Here is a 20,240-nt window from a genome sequence, read left to right as displayed (position 1 = left end):
TAGGCACTTTCCAAATTATGAAACTATTTTTCACCCAAATGTTGAAAACTGTCATCCCCCCACCCTGAGACTAAGCAAGACATCTCATCACTACCAAGCTCGCCATTTGGCTCTCAGATTTCTAATTAATGTTGAAAGAGCATGAATCACTGCTTCCAGACATTAACCTAACTAACATGACTTAGCGAGAAATCTTCTTGACCTTATCAGTTGGCTTCTCTGAATTCCCATTAATGTAAGTTCATTTCTCTTCTCTCTACATTTCTAGAGCTCCGAGTCCCCACAAAAGTACACACCCAAACATATTCCAGGCCAGAGCTGCAACAACTGCTGGATGATTTTTTGGTTTCCATCATGTAGATTTTTGTCCTTTATGATTTTATGTATTTTTTATGAAGCTATCATTATCTTTGTTTCTCTGATCCTTTCCTCTTTTTCATCTCTCACTTTTTCTTTCTTCTTTCTGTCTTCAAACAATGTTTTCCAAACCTCAGTCACTAACGTCCCTATCACAACTTTTGCCACATCCACTTAATACCTCAATGCTACTCATAGATGTTTTTTCAATTTCAAAAAAGTAATATCATGAAATATATAGCTATTTAAATAAAAAATGTTGAGCTGTATACTACCTAGAATCATCCCCTATGCAATGAGCAGCATCTTAGGCAACCTAGCTTTAATATACGCTGGAAGGTGGCTTCCTGGGATATGGGTCAACAGAGTATTGAAACTTGGCTCTAGGCAGCTATCATCTAAATAGTTTTGCTATAAATATAAATTTAGTCTGTTTTGGTTAAATCTGCATTCAACCACCTTGAAATGTACATTTGACCTATATGCTCATAATATTATATAACCTGGTTACAAGGCTGAACACGTGAAATTGGCCTACAGACCATGGCAATTTCACATGGTTCAAACCAATTTAACCCTGAAATTCATATTCTGAAATCAAAAATTAAAAATTAAAAAAAAAAACACCTCTTTTTGAAATTAGAATGTTCCATAATTTATGAGATAGGTATTATTATGAACCCAACTTTGTAGATGGAAAGTAAATAACTTCTGATATTTTTAATGGAAGTTTAATGACACAAGAAATATTTTTACCAAATTCTGCTGTTAGGGAAATCTCTCTTACATAAGGTAAGCTTGTACTCAAAATTTTAAACATTAGCTCTGGTTGGCAAGGCTCATTTGGTGGGAGCATCATCCCATAGAGTGAAAGTTTGCAAGTTGGATCCCTGGTCAGGCCCTGTATCTAGGTTTTGAGTTAGGTTCCTGGTTGGGGTGCATGCAAGAGGCAACCAACCGTTCGATGTTTCTCTCTCACATCAATGTTTCTCTCCTCCTCTCTCTCCCTTCCTTTCTCTAGCGTGAGGATTAAAAAAAATAATCTTAAACATTAAATTGAGTTAAGATAAGAGTTGTGATATAAAAGTCTTGCTTCTGGTGCTGTACAGAATGTATGTATATGAATACATACATTGTATTTGTTTATTTGTAAACACACACCTAGGGTCAGTTTATGTATAGCCAAGGTTTTTCAAGCAACATATGAATTATGCAATACACTTAGTTGGTATTAAGTGACATAGGAAAAAAATAGTTTCAGAAAACTCTATAATTGTTCCTTGGGCTGATAAAGAATACAAAATGGTTAGCGGAGATTTACACCTGGAGGCAAGGTTCGCTGATGCGTGAATTATAATTCCATGGGACTTGACCCCACACGCCCTGAACCCCACCCAGCCTGTGAACCTTTGCCACGTGGAGCTTAAGTGTCAACCCCTCCCAGGACCCCTCACCTTGTGGGCTCCACTTGTCGTCACCCATTCTCTTTGGTCTTTGACAGCAGCAAGTTTTTGAAAAATATCTGTAAAGAAAAGAGAGAACTCAAAGAGGGATTCAGAACTTAAAAAGGGCCGGACTCCTAGAACCTCAGGTCTGAAGTATTGACAGGCAGATGGAGAAGGAGCAAATGGGAAAAAAGATCACCCAGAAGGAACATGGAGGGAGGAGGAGCAGGGGTTTTTGTTTTTGAACTCAAGGATTACCGCCCAAGCCCAGCTAGTATTTACTGTACAATACTATTCTAATAATGAAAGGAGGGAGAGAGCGTAAAAGCAAATCTTTCCTTCCACATAAAGTTTAATGAGTTTCTTGATATCATTACAAGGTCAAAGTGACAATCTGTTTTCAAGAGATCCTCCCATAAAGATTTCAGTTTTATAAAAAGGAGAGGGAAGGCCAGCGAATGGGATGGACCTAGCAAGGTTCCTCAGCTGCAGCAAACAGTCGTTCTCAAAGGACCTTCCTGGTGTCTAGGGCTCGCCACCTCCCCTTCCCTCCCCTCCCAGTAACCGAGAATCAGCGTGCTGTCCTGTCAACAAACGCGGGAAATCAGCCTGTTCACAAAGAAAGGAGGCCAGGTGCCCCCAACAGCAGAGGGCCTCTGGCTCGTCAAACCTGAAGAGGATAGAAGGTGGGGCTGGGAAGGGCCTCCAAAGATGGAAGATTGAGTGACCAAAGGATAGGTCACTCCCACAGACCAATATTTTCATGTTATTGTCATCATTTTACATTTTTTTTCTTTTTTGCGTTCTGGGTATTCCAAATTTTTTGAGGTAGGTCTCATTATTAATTCCACTTTATAGCCTGACTGAATACTGAATACCCTGACATTTTAATAGGTATTAAAGGAGCCAAAAAATATGTTTACCGAAATCTGCTATTAGGGAAGCCTCTCTTGAATTAAAGAAAGAAAGCTTATGCTGAATAAAAATCTCCTTAAACTTGATACAGGGTTTTTCAAGGTAATAGCTGCGATCTAAGTCTCCCTTCTGGGCATATTTTGGGATTGATTATAACAATTGGTATACAGTATCAATACATAACAGTGCATGGATACACTCATAAGTATTCAAAGTATCCCTTTTCCTGCTGCAAACACCATGTTGCTTTTTCTAGCAAGTCCAGAGAGTTGGCTGTGTCCCCCCAAAACTGCTTACATGTCATGTTGACCAGCTTGTCCACACTGTGCTGCTCTTCGCCATAGCTGAGGTACTCATTGGCCACAATCTCCATGTACTGCAGGAGGGATCAAATCAACACGCAATTCAGAACACAAGACAACAAAAAGCACACAAGTAGGTGACAAGATTGTGCACTTTGGAAAGTGACCTGTAGGTGGCGAAACAGATTCACCAAATAATAGCACTTCTGCGCCTGTTTCAATCAAATGCAAAAAGATGGTTGAGTTTCTGGATTCTTTGCCTTCTCTTGCATGCCCTGAAGTTGAGGGAAGGACCATGTAAAAACTGTATAAGCTCCTGAAAGTCTCCAAATAATTTGTAAATGAATAAGCTTGTAGTGTAATTTAGTCTCCAAGTATAAGATACGAATAAGACGCATAATATATAGTATATAGAATTTTATCTTTTCAATGTAACATTTTAGTAGAATTTTTATAACAGATATATTTTATTGATCTTATATTTTATAATACCCTAAGTTATAGCTAACCAGGCTACAAGCAAAGAGTGCAAATCAGAAAAAGATGGGCACGAAGTGGTCCAATAATTCCTAAGTATGGGTAGCTGAGAAGAAATAGGTTCAGAAAGACATGTTAATTTCTGATATAATAATGGAAATTAAAGTAAATAATAACATAATTTACAACACAATTTTACGAAAGACTATTTCATTAAATGCGGTAAATCTCCAGCCAATTTTTTAAAAGCTTAAAAACAAAAGCTAGATACATTGTATCAATTTCCCAAGAATGAAAATATAATAAAATAGATTTAACATAAAATTGCCACTAAACCTAATTTTCCTTTAATAATTCAGAATGAATTTGCAGGGTCACCTGTGGTCTTATTATGAAAACCATTCTTTCTGTACCTGCTATGGGTTTTGGAAGAACAGACTGTCTCAACTCAATGCCATGTTTTATCAAATTAATAAATCCAAATACTTGATCAGCTCAGCGTATGTATTCTCCTGCTGGCGTTCCCTCAGTAGTTACCAAAGCAGAACAATAAGTGAAGATAAAAGCCTTCTTCACATTGTCATTTATTAAAATTTTAGTGAGCACAGTCATTCTTTTTGTCTGTGAGAAAAGTTGTGAACAGCTTCGTAACCATTATTTTCTCCCATCCCTTGGTAAGTGCAAGGCTGAAGACTTAGGCCTGCCAACCAAGGCTGCCTTCTTTTCATTACTAACTAAAGACTTGTGACCTTTTATAGCACTTTCTCCTTTCAACAGGCTGAGTTAAGTGAGCTCAATTAGCCAAACAAAATGTCATGGGTCCCGCCCTCCTCTAAGAGTAGTATCTTGCTTCACACTCACACCTGACACTTTCTTCCTCCCCTTGGTAGGCAGCCTAAGGTAAAGTTAAAAAAAAAAAAAAAAAGGCGGCCATCTTTTCTCACATACCTATGTAATCCTTGCCCTGGGCCAAGACACAAAATGGAAAGCCAAGGTCAACAACTGCAAAAGGAATCTTACCTGAGCTAGGTTTTCAATGCCACCCAAGGTATGGAGTATTTCCTAATAAAATAAAAACAACAGAACATACATAAAAAAATGAGAGTGGAGGGAAAACTATATTTTACATGCACGTCCTTTATTAAGTCATAAGATTTAGAATTATTTTATGAAGATCCACATTCTAACATAAATATGGAAAAGTTCAATGCTTGTCATTCATACTAGGTTAAATATAATCTGTTAATAAAAATGAAAGTAAAGTTGAGATTCAGAAAATGTAATTATGTGCAGAACTTCAGCCGGGCTCCACATCTTTTCACTTCCTCCCCTGTCATCAAAAAATGTTAGAGCTGGAAACTGTTACATATCATTCCCTTCAACCCCTTCATGTTGCATATTAGGAAAACCAAGACCCAGAAAGGTAAACCATTTTGCCTAAGTGACAAGTCAAGACAAGAACGCAGAGCCACCAAATTCCCAGGACCTTCCTCTAGGCCTCTGCCTGGTGTGGTGCATGGGCCAACAGCATCAGCCTCGCCTGGGAGCTGACCAGGAATGAGGAATACCCTACTCACCCCAGACCTGCTGAATCACACTCTGAAGTTCAGCAAGATTCCCAGTTGATTCACATGCTCAGTAAAGTTTGAAAAGCAATGCTGAAATAGACTAGAGTGCAGGGCTTCTCCTAAAAATGATTAGGCTTATGGTCTTCTTAAACCTATCCTCTTATAAACCAATGTGAGGATAATCTTTGCAAAATGCCTCCTGATACAGGTCTTTAAATCCAATTCCCAATGAAAAGGCCTTTTATTACACTTCTGAAGCTGCCCTAAAAGTGCTAATTGGGGAAGAGAAGGAATAGGAGGCTGGAGCCATGAAAAGGACTAGCTTGAAACTCTATGAATAGTAAATGCTCTCAGGTTATTCACACTGACATTTATTTTCAGGCCAACATATTTCTGGTGGCCCTAACCTGTTTAATTAAAGCTGTATTGACATCTCTCTTCTTACCTGACACGCTCACAAGGAAATTATTTGGAATATAAACATTGGCCACCACACCAATTCTGGGAAACGCAGGGCGATGAGTACGTGAGTGTGAGCGGGAACAGCGCGGTCCCACCAGGAAGCTGGCTGAGGGAGCAGGCTGGGGGACGCGCTCCGGGCTCCTGGGTCAAGCCTTCCTTATTCTGCGTGAGTGCATGTGGAAACACTAAACATATCCAGGTTTAAATTAAGAATGAAGGGACATTAATAACTCAATTAAAAATAGTTCTGTGACTACCTCCTAACTTGAATTCTCACCATTGCTACTCAATCTAGAAAAGCTATAATGAAAACATGTAAGAGTATTGTATACATGAGCCCTAGCTATGGCAGGATATTTTGTCCATATAAAAATAACATTTAAAAACTATTAATATTTATTCTACAAATAATTTTTTTTTCATTCCTGTTTTGTAAAACTCTGGGTTAGGCTCTGAAGAGAACACAGATGTGCAGATTGCTGAGATCTATTAGGAAGAATGAGGTATTGATAGATCTACAAATAATGGGAATTTAAGACAGAATTTGGTCAGTTTAGAAGTTACGCATGAAGGTCTATGACACCCCAGGGAATGGACACATTGTACCCTGCTGAAAGGACTAAGGAAAACTTCATAAGGGCGACGGCCTCAGGTGGGCTGAGAAAGATGGGTAGATTTGCTGAGGAAAAAAAAAATGGGGAAATAGAGGAAGATAAAGGAGATTCCAAGCAAAGAGGACAGTAAGCTCAGAGGTGCATGGAAGTTGTGTAGAAAGAACATCAAGATGTTCTATATCTGTGCAGAGCACTTTCATAGCTCCATGGAGGGCATTATTGGGAATAAAGTTAGAAAAGCAGGATGGAATCACACTGCGGGAGGACTTGGACATGAGCCTGCATTTGGACTTTGTCATGCAGACCATGAAACCCAATGAAAATGTGTGAACAAGGTTCTGATCACAGTCAGCTGTAAGGGCTTCCCTCTAGTCTTAGAATAAATTGGGGAGGCAAAGCGTCACCTGGAAGCCCAACTGGTTGGCAGTGGCAGTGGGAAGGCAGATGGAGACAACGGGGCGATCAAGCGGTGTGTATGATCAACTGAACATCGGGAAGGCACTTTGGAAGAAAGGGAATGAACAAGAGACATCACCATATTTGAACCTGGGTGACTGGGGAAGAGGGACACGATTAACAAACACAGGAGGGTGAGAAGAACAGACTAGATTAGGGGAAAAGACTTGATTTGGACATGCTAAGTTACTGATGGAACATGCAAGTGGAAAAAAATACAACAGGCCATGAAAAAGGAGATGAGGGTCGAAGATTTAACTCTGCCATAAAGGAGATTTAAATTTGAAGCTTGGGATGAGAAGACACCAAGGGAAAGAATAGTGTTTAAGTGATTGGTCATGGTCATGGTCATTTTTAAATGCTTACTGTGACAAGACATACATTTACCCAACAACATTAACCATACAGGACTAAGTCTGTGTTTCCCCCACTGTGTTGGGGGAATGATTATTCTATTCTGCAAAATGGGTGGTATTAGAAATTCTACCCCCCCCAAAAAAGTCTCATGATCAAATTCAAAGTAGTTTGGGAAATGCTAGGGGCTAAGTTAAACAGAGTTTAACAAGGTACTTGATTGCAGGAATCCTCAGAGCTTTGAATTCAGCCGCACACACTCAGTCTCCAGTGAAAGAACTAGAGCGTAGCTTTTCCTCAACATCATTCATCGAAGCACAATTCTTTTCACAGAATACTTTTTAACTACCGTGAAGTACCGCTTGAGAAGTGCTGTTATGAAATATAAGAAGGGCCAAGAGGCTCTGTCCCTCTCAGAGAATTTTGTTGCTATGTACTCAAGAATTTACCCTTCATTTGTGAAATAAACACTCCGTCGCCTCTCAAGCTCCTATGGAGACTGGAGTAGAGCCAGGAGATTGCTCAGAGACCCATGGTCTTCCTTGTATCTCCTTTGGTTACACCAGAGGGATCACTTTAACCTGAGAGCATCAACCGGAGAAAAGTAAGACCACACGGCATGCACATACCTGGGCTTAGCAGGCTGGTTACTGATCTGAAAAGCAAATGTGACTTCATGCTTAGATTACAGCCATGCCTCCTGTGTGCCCTTGCGGGCCTCAGCACCTTCTCCCTGGTCACAGGCTGGAAGGCCACAACACTGGGTCCTGTACTTCCGAGCCTACTGACCTGGAGAAAGTCCTGTAGCCAATCAGACCTTCGGTTCAATGTGCAAAATGTGAAAAACGTCCTCATTCTGCCTATTCCCTCAGTTTTTCCTTTTTTTAAAAAATGATACAATAATATAATACAGATAAAACGTTATGTCTAAAAAATGGAGCACACTGCATGCCAATATGACTGTTGCTAGTACAATACACCACGATTTTTACCACAGCTGAAAATGTCATTGCCATCAGACATGCTCATTCTAAACCTACTCCGCAATCAATCAATGCTACACACACTGCAGTGAGCCCTTGATGCCGAACCATTAACATGATCATTTTCTGTGCAAAACTTATCAGTGCTTGCGCACTGTTATTCTTCCATCGCGATTTTAAGGCCCCTCTGTGGGCCGGCTTTTACTTATCTTCCCAGGAGCAAGAGTAAGTGCTCAGCTGAAAGGCCCGTGGAAGAACCGAAGAGGCCCGTGTGGAATTTACTGCCTATCACGTGCTATCACAGTGGTTCTCACACCCTTTGGTCTTTGCACCCCTTTACACTCTTAAACACGCTTCAGAACCCCAAAGAGCTTTTGTTTATATGGATTATACCTATTTATATTTGCCATATTAGAAATTACAAATGAGAAAAATCTTCAAACACCAGAGCTGGCAGCACATGCCCTGTCCGCCACCAGCGCTGCGGCGGCACCGTGCCTCCTACAGCCTCTGGCGCCCTCTGCTGGGCGATTGTGAGAGTCCAAGCACAGGGGCAAAAAAAAAAAACAAAAAACAACGCCTGGGCATTGTTTTAAATGTGGTTCTGATGGTGCGGACCCCCGAGAGGGATTCAGAGACCTCTGAGCAGTTCCCAGATCACACGCTGAGGACCACTATGCCACCATGTCACGAAGATGGCTGCCCACCATAGCCCTGGAAATTGAGGGTGGCTAGGTGTTTGTGAGCAAGGAACAGCCAACTGCAACAAATTAAGGATAGTTGAAGCCAAGAGCCAGGAAGACAGGGAAGAAGAGGATAAAGAAAAGGACTTTGAACAAGTTAACAATTAGAAAAGTAAGATTTTAAAAAGGAGCAAGTAAATAATACCAAAAAAAAAAAATTGCTGAGGAAGAGCTAGAGGCCCTCAGGGTTGCTACAGGCCAACAGGAAATGCGATGAGAGGCGATGAGAGGCTCTGAGAGGGATGAGGGATGGGAGCACTAGGATAAGGCCACTCAGCTAGACTATCTTCTTATCTGTTTCCAATACAATTGTAGTTAGGAGCTTTTAAGACTTCCTCTTTATCCTTAATGAAAAATGTGCTGTGTGTTCACTGTGAGTCCAGCTGGGCTTTTACCTTTATGCTGCTTGGGACTCCAACTATATCTGAAATCTCAGAATATTTGTCTTCCATTAGTTATGGAAAACTCTAAGCAATTATGGCTTCTCTTTCACCCAGTGCTTTCTTGCGGGAATCTCTGTTAAGGATATGGAAAGATAATGGAAGCCTCTGTGCACTGGCAGGCAAGATTCAACCTATGAGCCCCCAGTTCGCAGCCGCTGGGTCAAGGAATGACGACTGAAGCATGGCACGCCGGGGTCTATTTAAACGGCTCCCAGAAAAAAACCTTGTACACAGAATTCAATGTGCAAGTTGTGCGATTACATCAGTCCAGACAGAAAGGAAGTGGGTGCAGGAGACATCTCCTGACCTCTCAAAAATGTAGTCATGAAGGTAAGATGGAAGATGTGAAAGGATATCTGGGTCAAGAAAAGGGTATTTTTATGATAAAGGAAAACAAAAAGGGACCCACTGACAACAGAACAAAGAGAACAGATAAAAGGGTACGCCTTGGCAAGAACAGGGGATATTTCTTTCAAAACAAGAAGAGAAGTAAAGTTGCATGATAATCCAAATATTTCAAGCAACAAAGAGGAGGAAATAAGAGAACTCCCCCTGGGCTGTCTACAGATTTCCTTGTAAAACAGATGATGTAATTTGATGAGAAGAACAGGTGCAGGAGGCAGTTTGGGTGTGAGAAGTGGAGATGGTTTGGAACAGCCGCTGTGGGGCCTGCGATGCTGATTCAACAAGCGAGGAAAGGAATGCCTAGCTATGGCGAAGGCTTGCTGAGATTCTCCGGCGTAAGTTGTTGTAAACTCCAGCCCAGCCTTGTGACTTTGGCCAACAATTCTTGGCAACTTAAGATATTAAATAACTGCCTGAGCACATGCTCTTCTTTGTGCAAAGAGTGCCAGGAGGAGAGGTTCAGAGAGCATCCCCTTCTATGGAAAGACTGGAAATCAGCGAGGGAGATGGTTTAATATGTGTTTTGGTCACGTAATCCCATAAACAAAGAGCTTACTGAATTCTTTCCTTTAGAGAGCAGGACAATGAACCCTGTTTCAATCAATCCATCAAGAACTAGATTAAGAAAGGAGATTAGCAGGGCATGACACAACTGTCATCAATTTTCTGAACAAACAGAATATCTCTAAGGCAAATATTTTGCTAATTTCTATAGGTCAAAACAGAACTAGCTCTCCACCCTCCTCCGTGAATAGATATACAATGTTCTCATCCAAATTGAGATATGCTGAGAATTTTAAAAAAGGTGCTATTAATAATTAAGTAGGAACAATGAGCACACACTGGGACTGAACCAGGCAAAGTGGAACATGTCGTTCAGCCTTATTATATATGACCCGCACAAAATTGTTGATAGCTGCTCAGAAATGTATGGAACACACAGTTCTGTACGGTTGACCAGGAAGGAAATGGAAAACTCCCAGCCAGCCCTGAGCAACCAGGACAGAAAGCCATCAGAGTGTGCCCTGAGTCCCATATTCAAATGATTGTGGTTAGCCCACCTGTAAGAGCACAAAGCCAGCCTAGAATACAGAAGGAAGAAGGGGGTGATTCTTCTAAAGGACAAATGTCGAGCCACCACGACTCTGAGAAGACTCAAACCGGAGCAGGCTCTGTAGCTGGCTAATACCAAAACACTTTTTTGGTTTCCAAACCAAGTTTGGAAGAGATGGTTATTGGAGTAATGAAAGAAAACACATTCGACTCAAATAATAATCCATCAATAGAATCAAATCCAAAATAGAAGACTTTCAGAGTGGCCTGAGCTTCCTGGTAATGTATCACAACAGGACATAAAAGGAGAAACTTCTTTTCTTTTTCTTCCAGGTCTTTATTTATTTATTATTTATTTATTTATTTTGTGGTTCGAGTACACTTGTCTCCCTTTTCCCGCCACCATTTTCCCCTGCCTCTCCCACCTTCAATCCCTCGCCCCTTTGGCTTTGTCCATGGGTCAAAAGGAGAAACTTCTTAGGGGAAAAAAGTGATCTGTGAAAATTGCCAAAGCATATGCAAGTAAATTAGAATGCTCTTTAGATATCTAAAGTTAGCAAGCAGAAACAATAATGATCAATGAGCAATCTCGAGGCTTTGGGGCAGTGGTCCTCAAACTGCAGTCCCCTGACTGGTGGTGGCGGCGTCACCAGGAACTTGTTAGAAATGCAGAGTATCAGACCCGCCCCAAACCTGCTAAATCAGAAACTGCCATCTTTACGTCGTCCTACAAGTGCTTCTGGCGCAGAGTTCAAGGACTGCCCTTGATGGAAGCAGCTATCCAGCAGCTGGGACTAGAGAAATAACTTCTGACAACCAGGTGCAGGGTTAGGTCAGCTCTTCTTTAGAGCTGTACTGCTCAAGCACTAAGCTCTTGCTACTCAGTGTGGGCCATGGACCAGTGGCATCAACATCCCCTGGAAGCCTGTTAGACATGGAGAAACTTGGGCCTCAGGGTACACTGACTGGAGCAGAACCTGCACTTCCCAAGTCCCCAGGTGATTCCTCTGCACATTCAGGTTTCAGAGGCACTAAACGTTCTCCTAACTAGCGACGCCAGTGGGAGGCCCCCTTGCTTACCTCTCACTCAGGGGATTGGGCTGGATTTGGGGAAACATGTGGACTCTGGAGCAGCTGCTGATGCTGCAGGTCCTACCTTTCCTACGTGCCACCTCGGGAGCCCCCTCAGGCGCCTCCACTTGTCACTGATGACTGACCTAGTGAGCTGCTTAACCTTGCACATGCTTGAAAGTGTGGCCAAGTGTATGTCTCTCTGAGCTGCTTATTGTTTAAAATGCCAGGTAATAATGAAAACATAGGCTGATGTATAATCCACTTAAATCTCATAGATAATATTGTAGAAATGTACAGATATTTTTTTGTTCCCATTAAATCACTTTTCTACCTTTTAAATAACAGATGAGATACTTCCCAAATTTGGAAGCTATTGAGTTGTATGAGAAAAAACAAGTTAACATGTTTGCTTCAAAGAAAAACCCACAAGCTTGTTTTTTTTTCTTCATCTTCATCACAAGAAAAAATATCTTTCTTTTCAACCAACCTGGTAACATGGGTCCCTCATTAGCAGTCTCAGACAGATTAACACTCTCAGGAAATGAATGGATGGGGCTCGATGAACCCACTCCCTGAAAGAAGAAAACAAGAGAGAACGCATATTTGTTCATGTTTAAGTTCCAATAATAAGGATCAACTTAATAAGAATTGGTGCCCTAATAACTTAGTATCCATTTGAGAAAATAATGCACATACATTAAAAGGAAAATGTTAGTATTTTATTCTTAAATGAGCACATTTACTTATCAGTGGGGTGTGGGCATGCGCAGACACTAAGCAATGTCCTGAGCCTCGGGGTCAGTTTGGACGGCAGCATCGCCGAGTCCTCATCCCCCTGCTTTTCACCACAGCAGCCGCGGAAAACCCAGAGTCAGTCAGATAGACCCTCATCGTCCCAAAGGAGCACGAGCTTAGTATGGAAGTCGCAGGCTGCCTCGAGTAGTTGCACTGTGGCTGAAGGATGTCGTGTGTCGTTGTTTTCCTTGAAAATTTAAAATATCCCCTGCCACTCCAGGGCATTCCCTGAAGCCCCCAGGGTGCTTCAGTGGGCAGTTTGGGTGACTGTACCTTAGGTGTTTCCCAGGACAGCCCTCTGTGGTGCTTTAACACTGGAACCTCCCAGAGAATTAGAAAGGTGTTCTCTGAGGTGACAGGAGACCAGGCGCATGCAGCTGCTCTAACACAAGTATATATCCTGGTGAGGATGCTGCCAACACGGCACAGGCTGGACCCCTCAGGGTGAGAAGCTTAGGTGAGAAGCAAGGAGGCTGAGAACCGACGGGCACTGCAGCTTGCTGCTGTGTGCACTGCCTGAGTCACCCATGCAAGGTGGTCCCTGCCAGGCGACACTTGTCTCACACTTGGTCCAACAGTGGCACTTGGTGCAAATGTTAACAGAAACCTAAAATAAAAAGCATCTGCTATTTCACACTTAGATGAGAAAAACTAAGCTAAAGAAAGCTGTTCCAGATTAGAATCCACAGAATGTCTCCCTCCCTCTCGCACCCCCACAGCTGGGCTTGTTGTGCATCGGGCAAGGTTTCTTTAAAGATCTGCCCCTCTGTCAAGTGAAGCATTTCCTGGAGCTGTGATCTCAAGCCAGCTCTCGCCTGGCATGTCCCACATGAATCCTTAGTAGTAGAATTCAGCTTCGTCCTCTCTGCAGTCCTGAGAAACCCAGCTCAGCCCACAAACCTGCACCTTTCAAACGTGAGTGCAGAAGCCCCACCCTCCTTAAAGGTAGGGCGGACATCCGTGGTCACTGTCACTAAAGGGAGGTGTCATCGCCGTGCCCTATCTCACTAATGGTCCACCACAAGCCCCTCACCATTCCTTCCATCTACTAAGACGTGGCTCATGGGAAGGAGGTTGGGAAACATGTTTTTCCCACAGCCTTCCATCGCCAGGGATGCATGACTGCTCCTTACAGATCACATCCCCCAGCAGAGGCCTGGCCCGGTGGGGAGAGGTTGGGGAAGACGTCCCAAGAGCATGGCTGGCTGAGAATTATTCTTCCTGCCATCACCAAGGCTCCTGGCTGGAGCTGTCCACCCCAGCCGTGGTCAACGCTACAACCCTTCTCCAGCTTGGGCACGCGACGGTGACGCCTTTCCTGGGGAGGCAAACCCCAGTTTCTTCTAAAACTAAGAGCAGAACCCAACCTTATTTTTAAGGGCCGCTAGCCAGGCAAAACTATCCAAGGCCACACTGGGAAGCTGCACCACACTTCATCCTGACTTCCTCACACTGGGAAAAAAATAATACAGATTGGAAATCTTTGAATCTAAAACAATCATCTATGGGAACACTTGTAAGGATGGGAAGCTTCTGAGGCTCCCATTGCAGAGAGAAGACCTTTAATCTTTATCAGTCGGGAAATGGCACAGGACTGCTTTCCCTTGCAGTGCTTGGGCGAGCTGAAGATCGCATGCAGCCTGCCCTGCACTGCAAAGATACATCCCGCAGACCTTCCAGAAACAATGATCAAGGCGCAGCAGCTGCTGGCAACCTAATGAAGTGTGCTGCTGATTGCTTTTCATTACTTAAGGGAAAAGCCATGGGACATGTTGAAAGATGATTCATGGTACAAATATTTGTACACTTGGTATTATTCCTAACTATATGCAGTCTTTATGAGAAAAGTCCATGGCCTTTCCAATATTTTTTCATATCAGAATAAATATGAAAAGTGTTTTGTTTCCTGCCCATTCTTAAAAAAAAAAAAAAAGATTCCACGATGGGTTTAAAAAAAATTTTTTTTTAACTATTAAAGGAGTGTAAATAAATGAAAAGTTCCAGAAAAGTCATAGAGTTGAAAGTTCTATTGCAAGCAAATGGCATTTTTTGCTTTGCAGTTTTGGGACCGAAGCCCAAGCTATTAATATTTCTACATGATTCTGGCCTCCGCTGTTGTAAATGTAAATAGAATTCCTGGTGTCTGAGTCCTCTGGCTTTTCCTCTCTGAGCACTGACCTCTGAGGGAGCAGATGTCCCTTCCTTGGCCCCCAGCCCTTGACTCCCCACAAGAACGTGTCACATCGCATGGAGCTCTGGTGTTCAAGGGGAATGGCGTGTTCTGTAAGATGATATAGATCTCTGTTTGCCAAAAGTTGGGGGGACTAGGAAACACGCAACTCAGTGCCACCTGAGAGTTGCAGAGAATAATAGCGGCGGACTGCAATGACGGCCTCCATGTCACTGCAGCAGCAACTGTGGCCTCGAGGCGCCGAGCGCCTGGCCCGCGGCTGCGTGGAGGTGCAAGCTGGGGCCTGACTCCCAGGCCAGGGCTCCTGCCGTCCTCCCCGCACCTGGCTCTATGTGAACGGGTGATTGAAGAGAAAGTGACTCTTGTTATCGAGCAGGAGTGTTCAGCTCCGTGGCCAGGGGGTCCTTTAAGGCAGCTCTGAAAAACTGGTCTGTCTGCAAAGATAGTGTTTCCCGGGAGGATTATGTCCCAATATAGCATCCACGCAGCAGCGGATTCATAGCAGGCAAATATTTATCCCCTCTTGTGACTGAACTTTTGCCATGGCTTTCACAGGACTATTAATACATAGCAGCGTGATCAGCTCCCATGGCCTTTGTCTATGACCAGCTGCCATGTCACTTTCAGCATCAGATACCACCTTCTGCTATCGATATGAAGAGAAGGGAGCTGGTATCAAGCTGAGAAGAAAAAAGGTAGTTGGGGTTTCACCTTCTCATACTGTGCAGGAAATCAATATGTGGTCTGAGTGTTCCATGGAAAAATCAGTCACAAAGCTGTGATACGGAATATTGAATAAGGCTGCAAGTGCCAAGATAAAGGAGAGAGAATCAGGTGGTCTGGGGTTAACTGATTCTAGGGGCTGACACATATGCCAGAGGTTACAACCTAGACACCCACATGTAACATGCTTCCCTCTGTCTCGCACTCAGAATAAGCAGCAACTTCATAAGAGGGTGTTACTTCGATTTCCCGTTCCATATTGTCATACTGTTTGCATGAACACAAACAAAACTGCCACTTTTGACTCAAAATTTTAAAGTGGAGGAACTCAAGCCTGTTTCAAAATAAATATTACCTCCAATTCATATGACAGAGCCCCACTTTTTGGGGTAGTTGAAAAAGTAAAATTAACATCAAAATAGAAATTAATGATAAATGAATATTGAAGGAATATTTACTCATTTATTCCACTATTCTTAATGGGTCTTTGTTCTTCCTCTGTGTCTACCACTAAACTTCACCCAGAACAGGTACCTAATCAAAAGTCCACCCAATGAATTATGCTGGTCCCTAAACTCAGAGAGATAGTGAGCAGAAAGGACTGTCTTCTGGGTATTTCTTCTACATAGTTAATGAAGGTTTCAGAGGTAGAATGCTTCCAAATGTTCATTCGTCACCTTCTAGGAGCCAGGCACGGTCACACACCCAGGGACACAACACAGGACAAAGGCATGTGCTTCTTTGAAAGGGAGAAGACCACTAACGCACCACACAGATAAAAATGTGTATCAGGTGGTGACCGGGGAAGAAGAGCTAAGGTTAAGAGTGCAGGGATTACCGGGGATGCTATTTCAGGACAGTAGAGAAGGGTGCTCTTATCGTAATACCATCTGAGTGAACTGAGGAGAGAGTCTAGGTCAGAATAGCAGAAGGGCTGAGTATATAGTCCCTGAGCAGGAGTGCGGTGGCTTGTGCCAAGAATGGCAGAGAAGCCTGCAGGACGGGAGCAGAGTGAGCAAAGACAGAGTTATAGGAGGCGAAGTCAGAGAGAGAGCAGAAGCCAGATCTGCGGGGCTTTGCAGAACACAAATGGGAACTTCGGACTTTTTATTCTGGAAAGTCACTGAAGGCTTTAGACGGAAGACTGCTATACTCTGACAGAGAGTTTGAAAGGATCCTTCTGGATACGGTGTTGAGAACAATATAGGGCACCAAGGATCAAAACAGGGAGCCCAGTTAGCCTACTGCAACAGGCCAAGCAAGAGATGATGGCAGCTAGGACTCAGTTACTAGGTGTTGGGGGGTGGCTAAAACTGAGGGGAGGGCAAGTTGGGGGAGAAAAATCAAAAGTACTTTCAGGCATGTTATCTTTTAGAGACCCAAAGGAGAAGCCCACCAATCACTACGTGACACAAAAGATGAACTGTCAGCAAGAGAGAGATATACTTGTAAGGCACAGACTTTTGGAGCAAAGCTGGTAGTCATTCAAGGATGGACGGATTTCCATTAGTGAGACTGCTTGGGGATCAGTTGATTTTAGCCGTGGGAATGTGGTTTCCAAATATGTCCAGTGAGGCAAAGGAGAAAAGAATGCCATTCAAGATTTGCATCAGGGTGGATAATATGCTTAGCTGGCCACCACTGGGAGCAGCTGCTTTGCCTGGTTGATGTTGTTGGAATTATAGAACAACACAACTCATCCAGTTAAGATGGAGGTGCAGGTAAATACACTTCACCTCCTCACACAACTACAGAAAAGATTACAACCTAGACCACAAAACAAATATCACCCAGAACCATCAGAAAATCCAGCTGTATGGGAGTCTGACAACCAAGGATTGAAAGAAGCCACATTCATCCAGATAGGTAGAAGGGGAGGAGACGTGGAGACAGGCCAAGAGGTGCAGAGATGCTGTTTGGTGCGGAAAGGAGGTGGAATGGCCAGCCCCACATTCACATGTGGTAGATGAAAATCAGGAGGGATACCTTGGGAGCAAGGGATCCCAGCCCCAGGCTAGACCACAGAGCCCAAGGTTCCAGCACCAGGAAGATAAGTCCCCCTAACTTCTGGCTGTAAAAACCAGTAGCGGTTGGGAGCAGCAGAAGAAACTAACAGATTTTCAGGAGACTCTTCTTAAAGGGCCCACACAAACTTAGGACTTACGCATACCCACCTTCTCTGGGATTCTGCACCAGGGCAAAGCTGGAAGGACACCAGTCACATATGGGGAGAAAGTGAAGTGACTGGAAACAGGGCAAGTGCCAGGAGACAGCTTCCTCCCTGGCAAACCTCCAGAAGCCAGGCAGCATCACTGTCCTCTCCCCAAGTCCTCCTCCCACACAGCCACAAAGCAGGGAAGCGGGTTGCCTCACCCTGGCAATTACCTAAGATTCCACCCTACACAATTTAGAGGTGTCTTTTTACAATAGGCCACCCTTCTAAGACAGGGAGTCAAAGCAGCTCTATCTAATACATAGAAACAAACACAGGGAGGCTGCCAAAATGAGGAGACAACAAAATATGGCCCAAGTGAAAGAACAAAACAAAACTCAAAAAAAAAAAAAAGAGCTAAACAAAACAGAGATAACCAACCTATCAGATGCAGAGTTCAAAACACTGGTTATCAGGATGCTCAAAAAACTCACTGAGTATAGCAACAGCACATAAAAGACCTAGGCAGAAATGAAGGTTACATTAAAGGAAATAAAGAAAAATTTATAGGTAATAACCCAGAGTGGAAGGGAATGAAGCCAAGAATCAAATCAATGATTTGAAACATAAGGAAGGGAAAACATTCAATCAGAAGAATAAGAAGAAAAAAAATTTTTAAAAACAAGGAGGCTCTGGGACATCTTCAAATGTACCAATATTTGAATAATAGGGATGCCAGAAGGAGAAGAGGAAGAGTGAGAAATTGAAAACTATTTGAAAAATAATTTGAAAAGAAAACTTCCCTATTTGGTGAAAGAAATAGACATACAAGTCCAGGAAGCCCAGAGAGTCCCAAACAAATTGGACCCAAAGAAGACCACACCAAGACACATCATCATTAAAATATCAAAGATTAAAGATAGAGAATCTTAAAAGCAGCAAAAGAAAAGCAGAGAGTTACCTACAAAGAAGTTTCCATAAGACTGTCAGCTGATTTCTCAAAGGAAACTTTGCAGGCTAGAGGGAATGGCAGAAGTATTCAAAGTGATGAAAAGGAAGGGCCTGCAACCTAGATTACTCTGTCCGGCAAAGCTATCATTTAGAATGGAAGGACAGATAAAGGAGTTCATCAGCACCAAGCCATTATTACACAAAATTTTAAAGGGACTTATTTATGAAAAAGAAGATAAAAACTATGAACATTAAAATGGCAGCAAATTCACAACTATCAATAACTGAATCTAAAAAACAAACTAAGCAAACAACCAAAACAGAAACAGAATAATAGATACAGAGATCATTTGGAGGATTATCAGCTGAGAGGGGGGAGGGAGTGAATAGGGGAAAAGGTGCAGGGATTAAGATGCATAAATTGGTAGGTACAAATTAGACAGGGGAAGGTTAAGAATAATATAGGAAATGGAAAAGCAAAAGCACTTACATGCACAACCCATGGTCATGAACTAAGGGGGTGATTGCTGGAGGGAAGGAGGGCACCGGTGGAAGAAGGCAAAGAGGGAAATGTTGGAACTGTAATAGCATAATAAATAAAATATATTTTTTTAAAAAGATTTGTGTCAGGACCTTGGGTTTGTCCCTAGCCTCTCAGCTACCTTATCTATCAAAGGAGGTTGGACTAGATTTTTTTTCAGGATCCATTCCACCTACATAATTTGATGTCATTTTTTTGTGTATATATAAACAGATACGTGTGTATGTGTGTGTGTGTACATTCTAAGTTTGGGATTCAGGGGTGTCCAACCCACGCCCTGCAGGCCACATGCAGCCCAGGATGGCTATGAATGCAGCCAAACACAAAATTGTAAATTTACTTAAAACTCTTTTTTTCCTCATCAGTTTTCATTAGTGTTTGTGTATTTAATGTGTAGCCCAAGACAACTCTTCTTCCAGTGTGGCCCAGAGATGCCAAATTGTTGGACAACCCTGGCTAAATAATATTTCAGGGGAAATAAAAATTTAAGAGCTAGATATTGTTCCAAATTAAATGATGGGAAAAGAAATCATTGTTCTTGCTTGAGGATTACATGAGACCCTAGGTTCTTAAAGTTTATTTTATTCCCTTCTACATATAACATTGTAAAACTTAGAGCAAAAAAGAGACAAAAAGACAAGATTATAAAGGATAGTCAGTCAATGATTCAACTCTTTTAAAAATTCTACTCTGGATAAAAGCAGAATACATTTTTTATGTATACAATCATCTCTCATATGAGTGAAGAAGAAAAAGCATAGAACTAAAAAGATTAGAAGGAAATATAGTGATAGTTAATGTAGCTATTTTTCAGAGTGATATAACTTTTCATTTTTTATAATTTTCTATATATTTCAATTTATTTTACAGTGAACAAAACTATTCAAGACCATGAAATTCCACTTTACAAAGGCTCTCGGGCCCCATGCTCTTCAGTAAAACCAGTGTCAATGGCTTGAGTTGGGGGTAAATCACCCAAGCTCTCTTCTTCACAAGGACAGTGTAGAGTGGGGAGGGACATGGGCCCAGGGCCATAGGAGGGAGGGAAGGAGCAGGGCCTGTTGAGAGGCCAGAAAAGGGAAGATGTGGGCAGCATTCTTCAGGTGAGGATGAGCATGGGCGGAGGCTCAGAAGTGAGAAAGGGTAACTTTCCAAAAGCAATGAGTGGTTCACTCTGAACTTGATGAACCCAAAAGATGAAATGAGAGGGATGAAAAGATGAGGCCAAGAGGAAAC

At 42.5% G+C, this 20,240-nt stretch overlaps 1 protein-coding gene across 3 annotated transcripts in view; it reads right to left on the bottom strand.

Annotated features, from left to right (window-relative positions):
• The window catches only part of NEK10 (NIMA related kinase 10), a 163,058-nt gene that overhangs the window by 129,605 nt on the left and 13,213 nt on the right, over positions 1–20,240 (bottom strand). For all 3 annotated transcript variants that reach the window (XM_054595423.1, XM_054595422.1, XM_054595424.1), the window contains exons 5-8: positions 12,139–12,223; positions 4,517–4,558; positions 3,015–3,093; positions 1,812–1,879 (exon numbers count right to left, since the gene is read on the bottom strand). In XM_054595423.1, coding sequence (XP_054451398.1) covers positions 1,812–1,879; positions 3,015–3,093; positions 4,517–4,558; positions 12,139–12,223 — 274 coding nt within the window. The remainder of the gene's footprint in view (positions 1–1,811; positions 1,880–3,014; positions 3,094–4,516; positions 4,559–12,138; positions 12,224–20,240) is intronic.

The sequence above is a fragment of the Pteronotus mesoamericanus genome, unplaced genomic scaffold (genome assembly GCF_021234165.1).
Source record: "Pteronotus mesoamericanus isolate MK-2021 breed Mesoamerican mustached bat unplaced genomic scaffold, CSHL_Meso_final scaffold_54, whole genome shotgun sequence".
NCBI lineage: Eukaryota > Metazoa > Chordata > Mammalia > Chiroptera > Mormoopidae > Pteronotus > Pteronotus mesoamericanus.
Note: the sequence above shows the minus strand (reverse complement) of the source record. Positions and strands in the feature narration are given on the sequence as shown.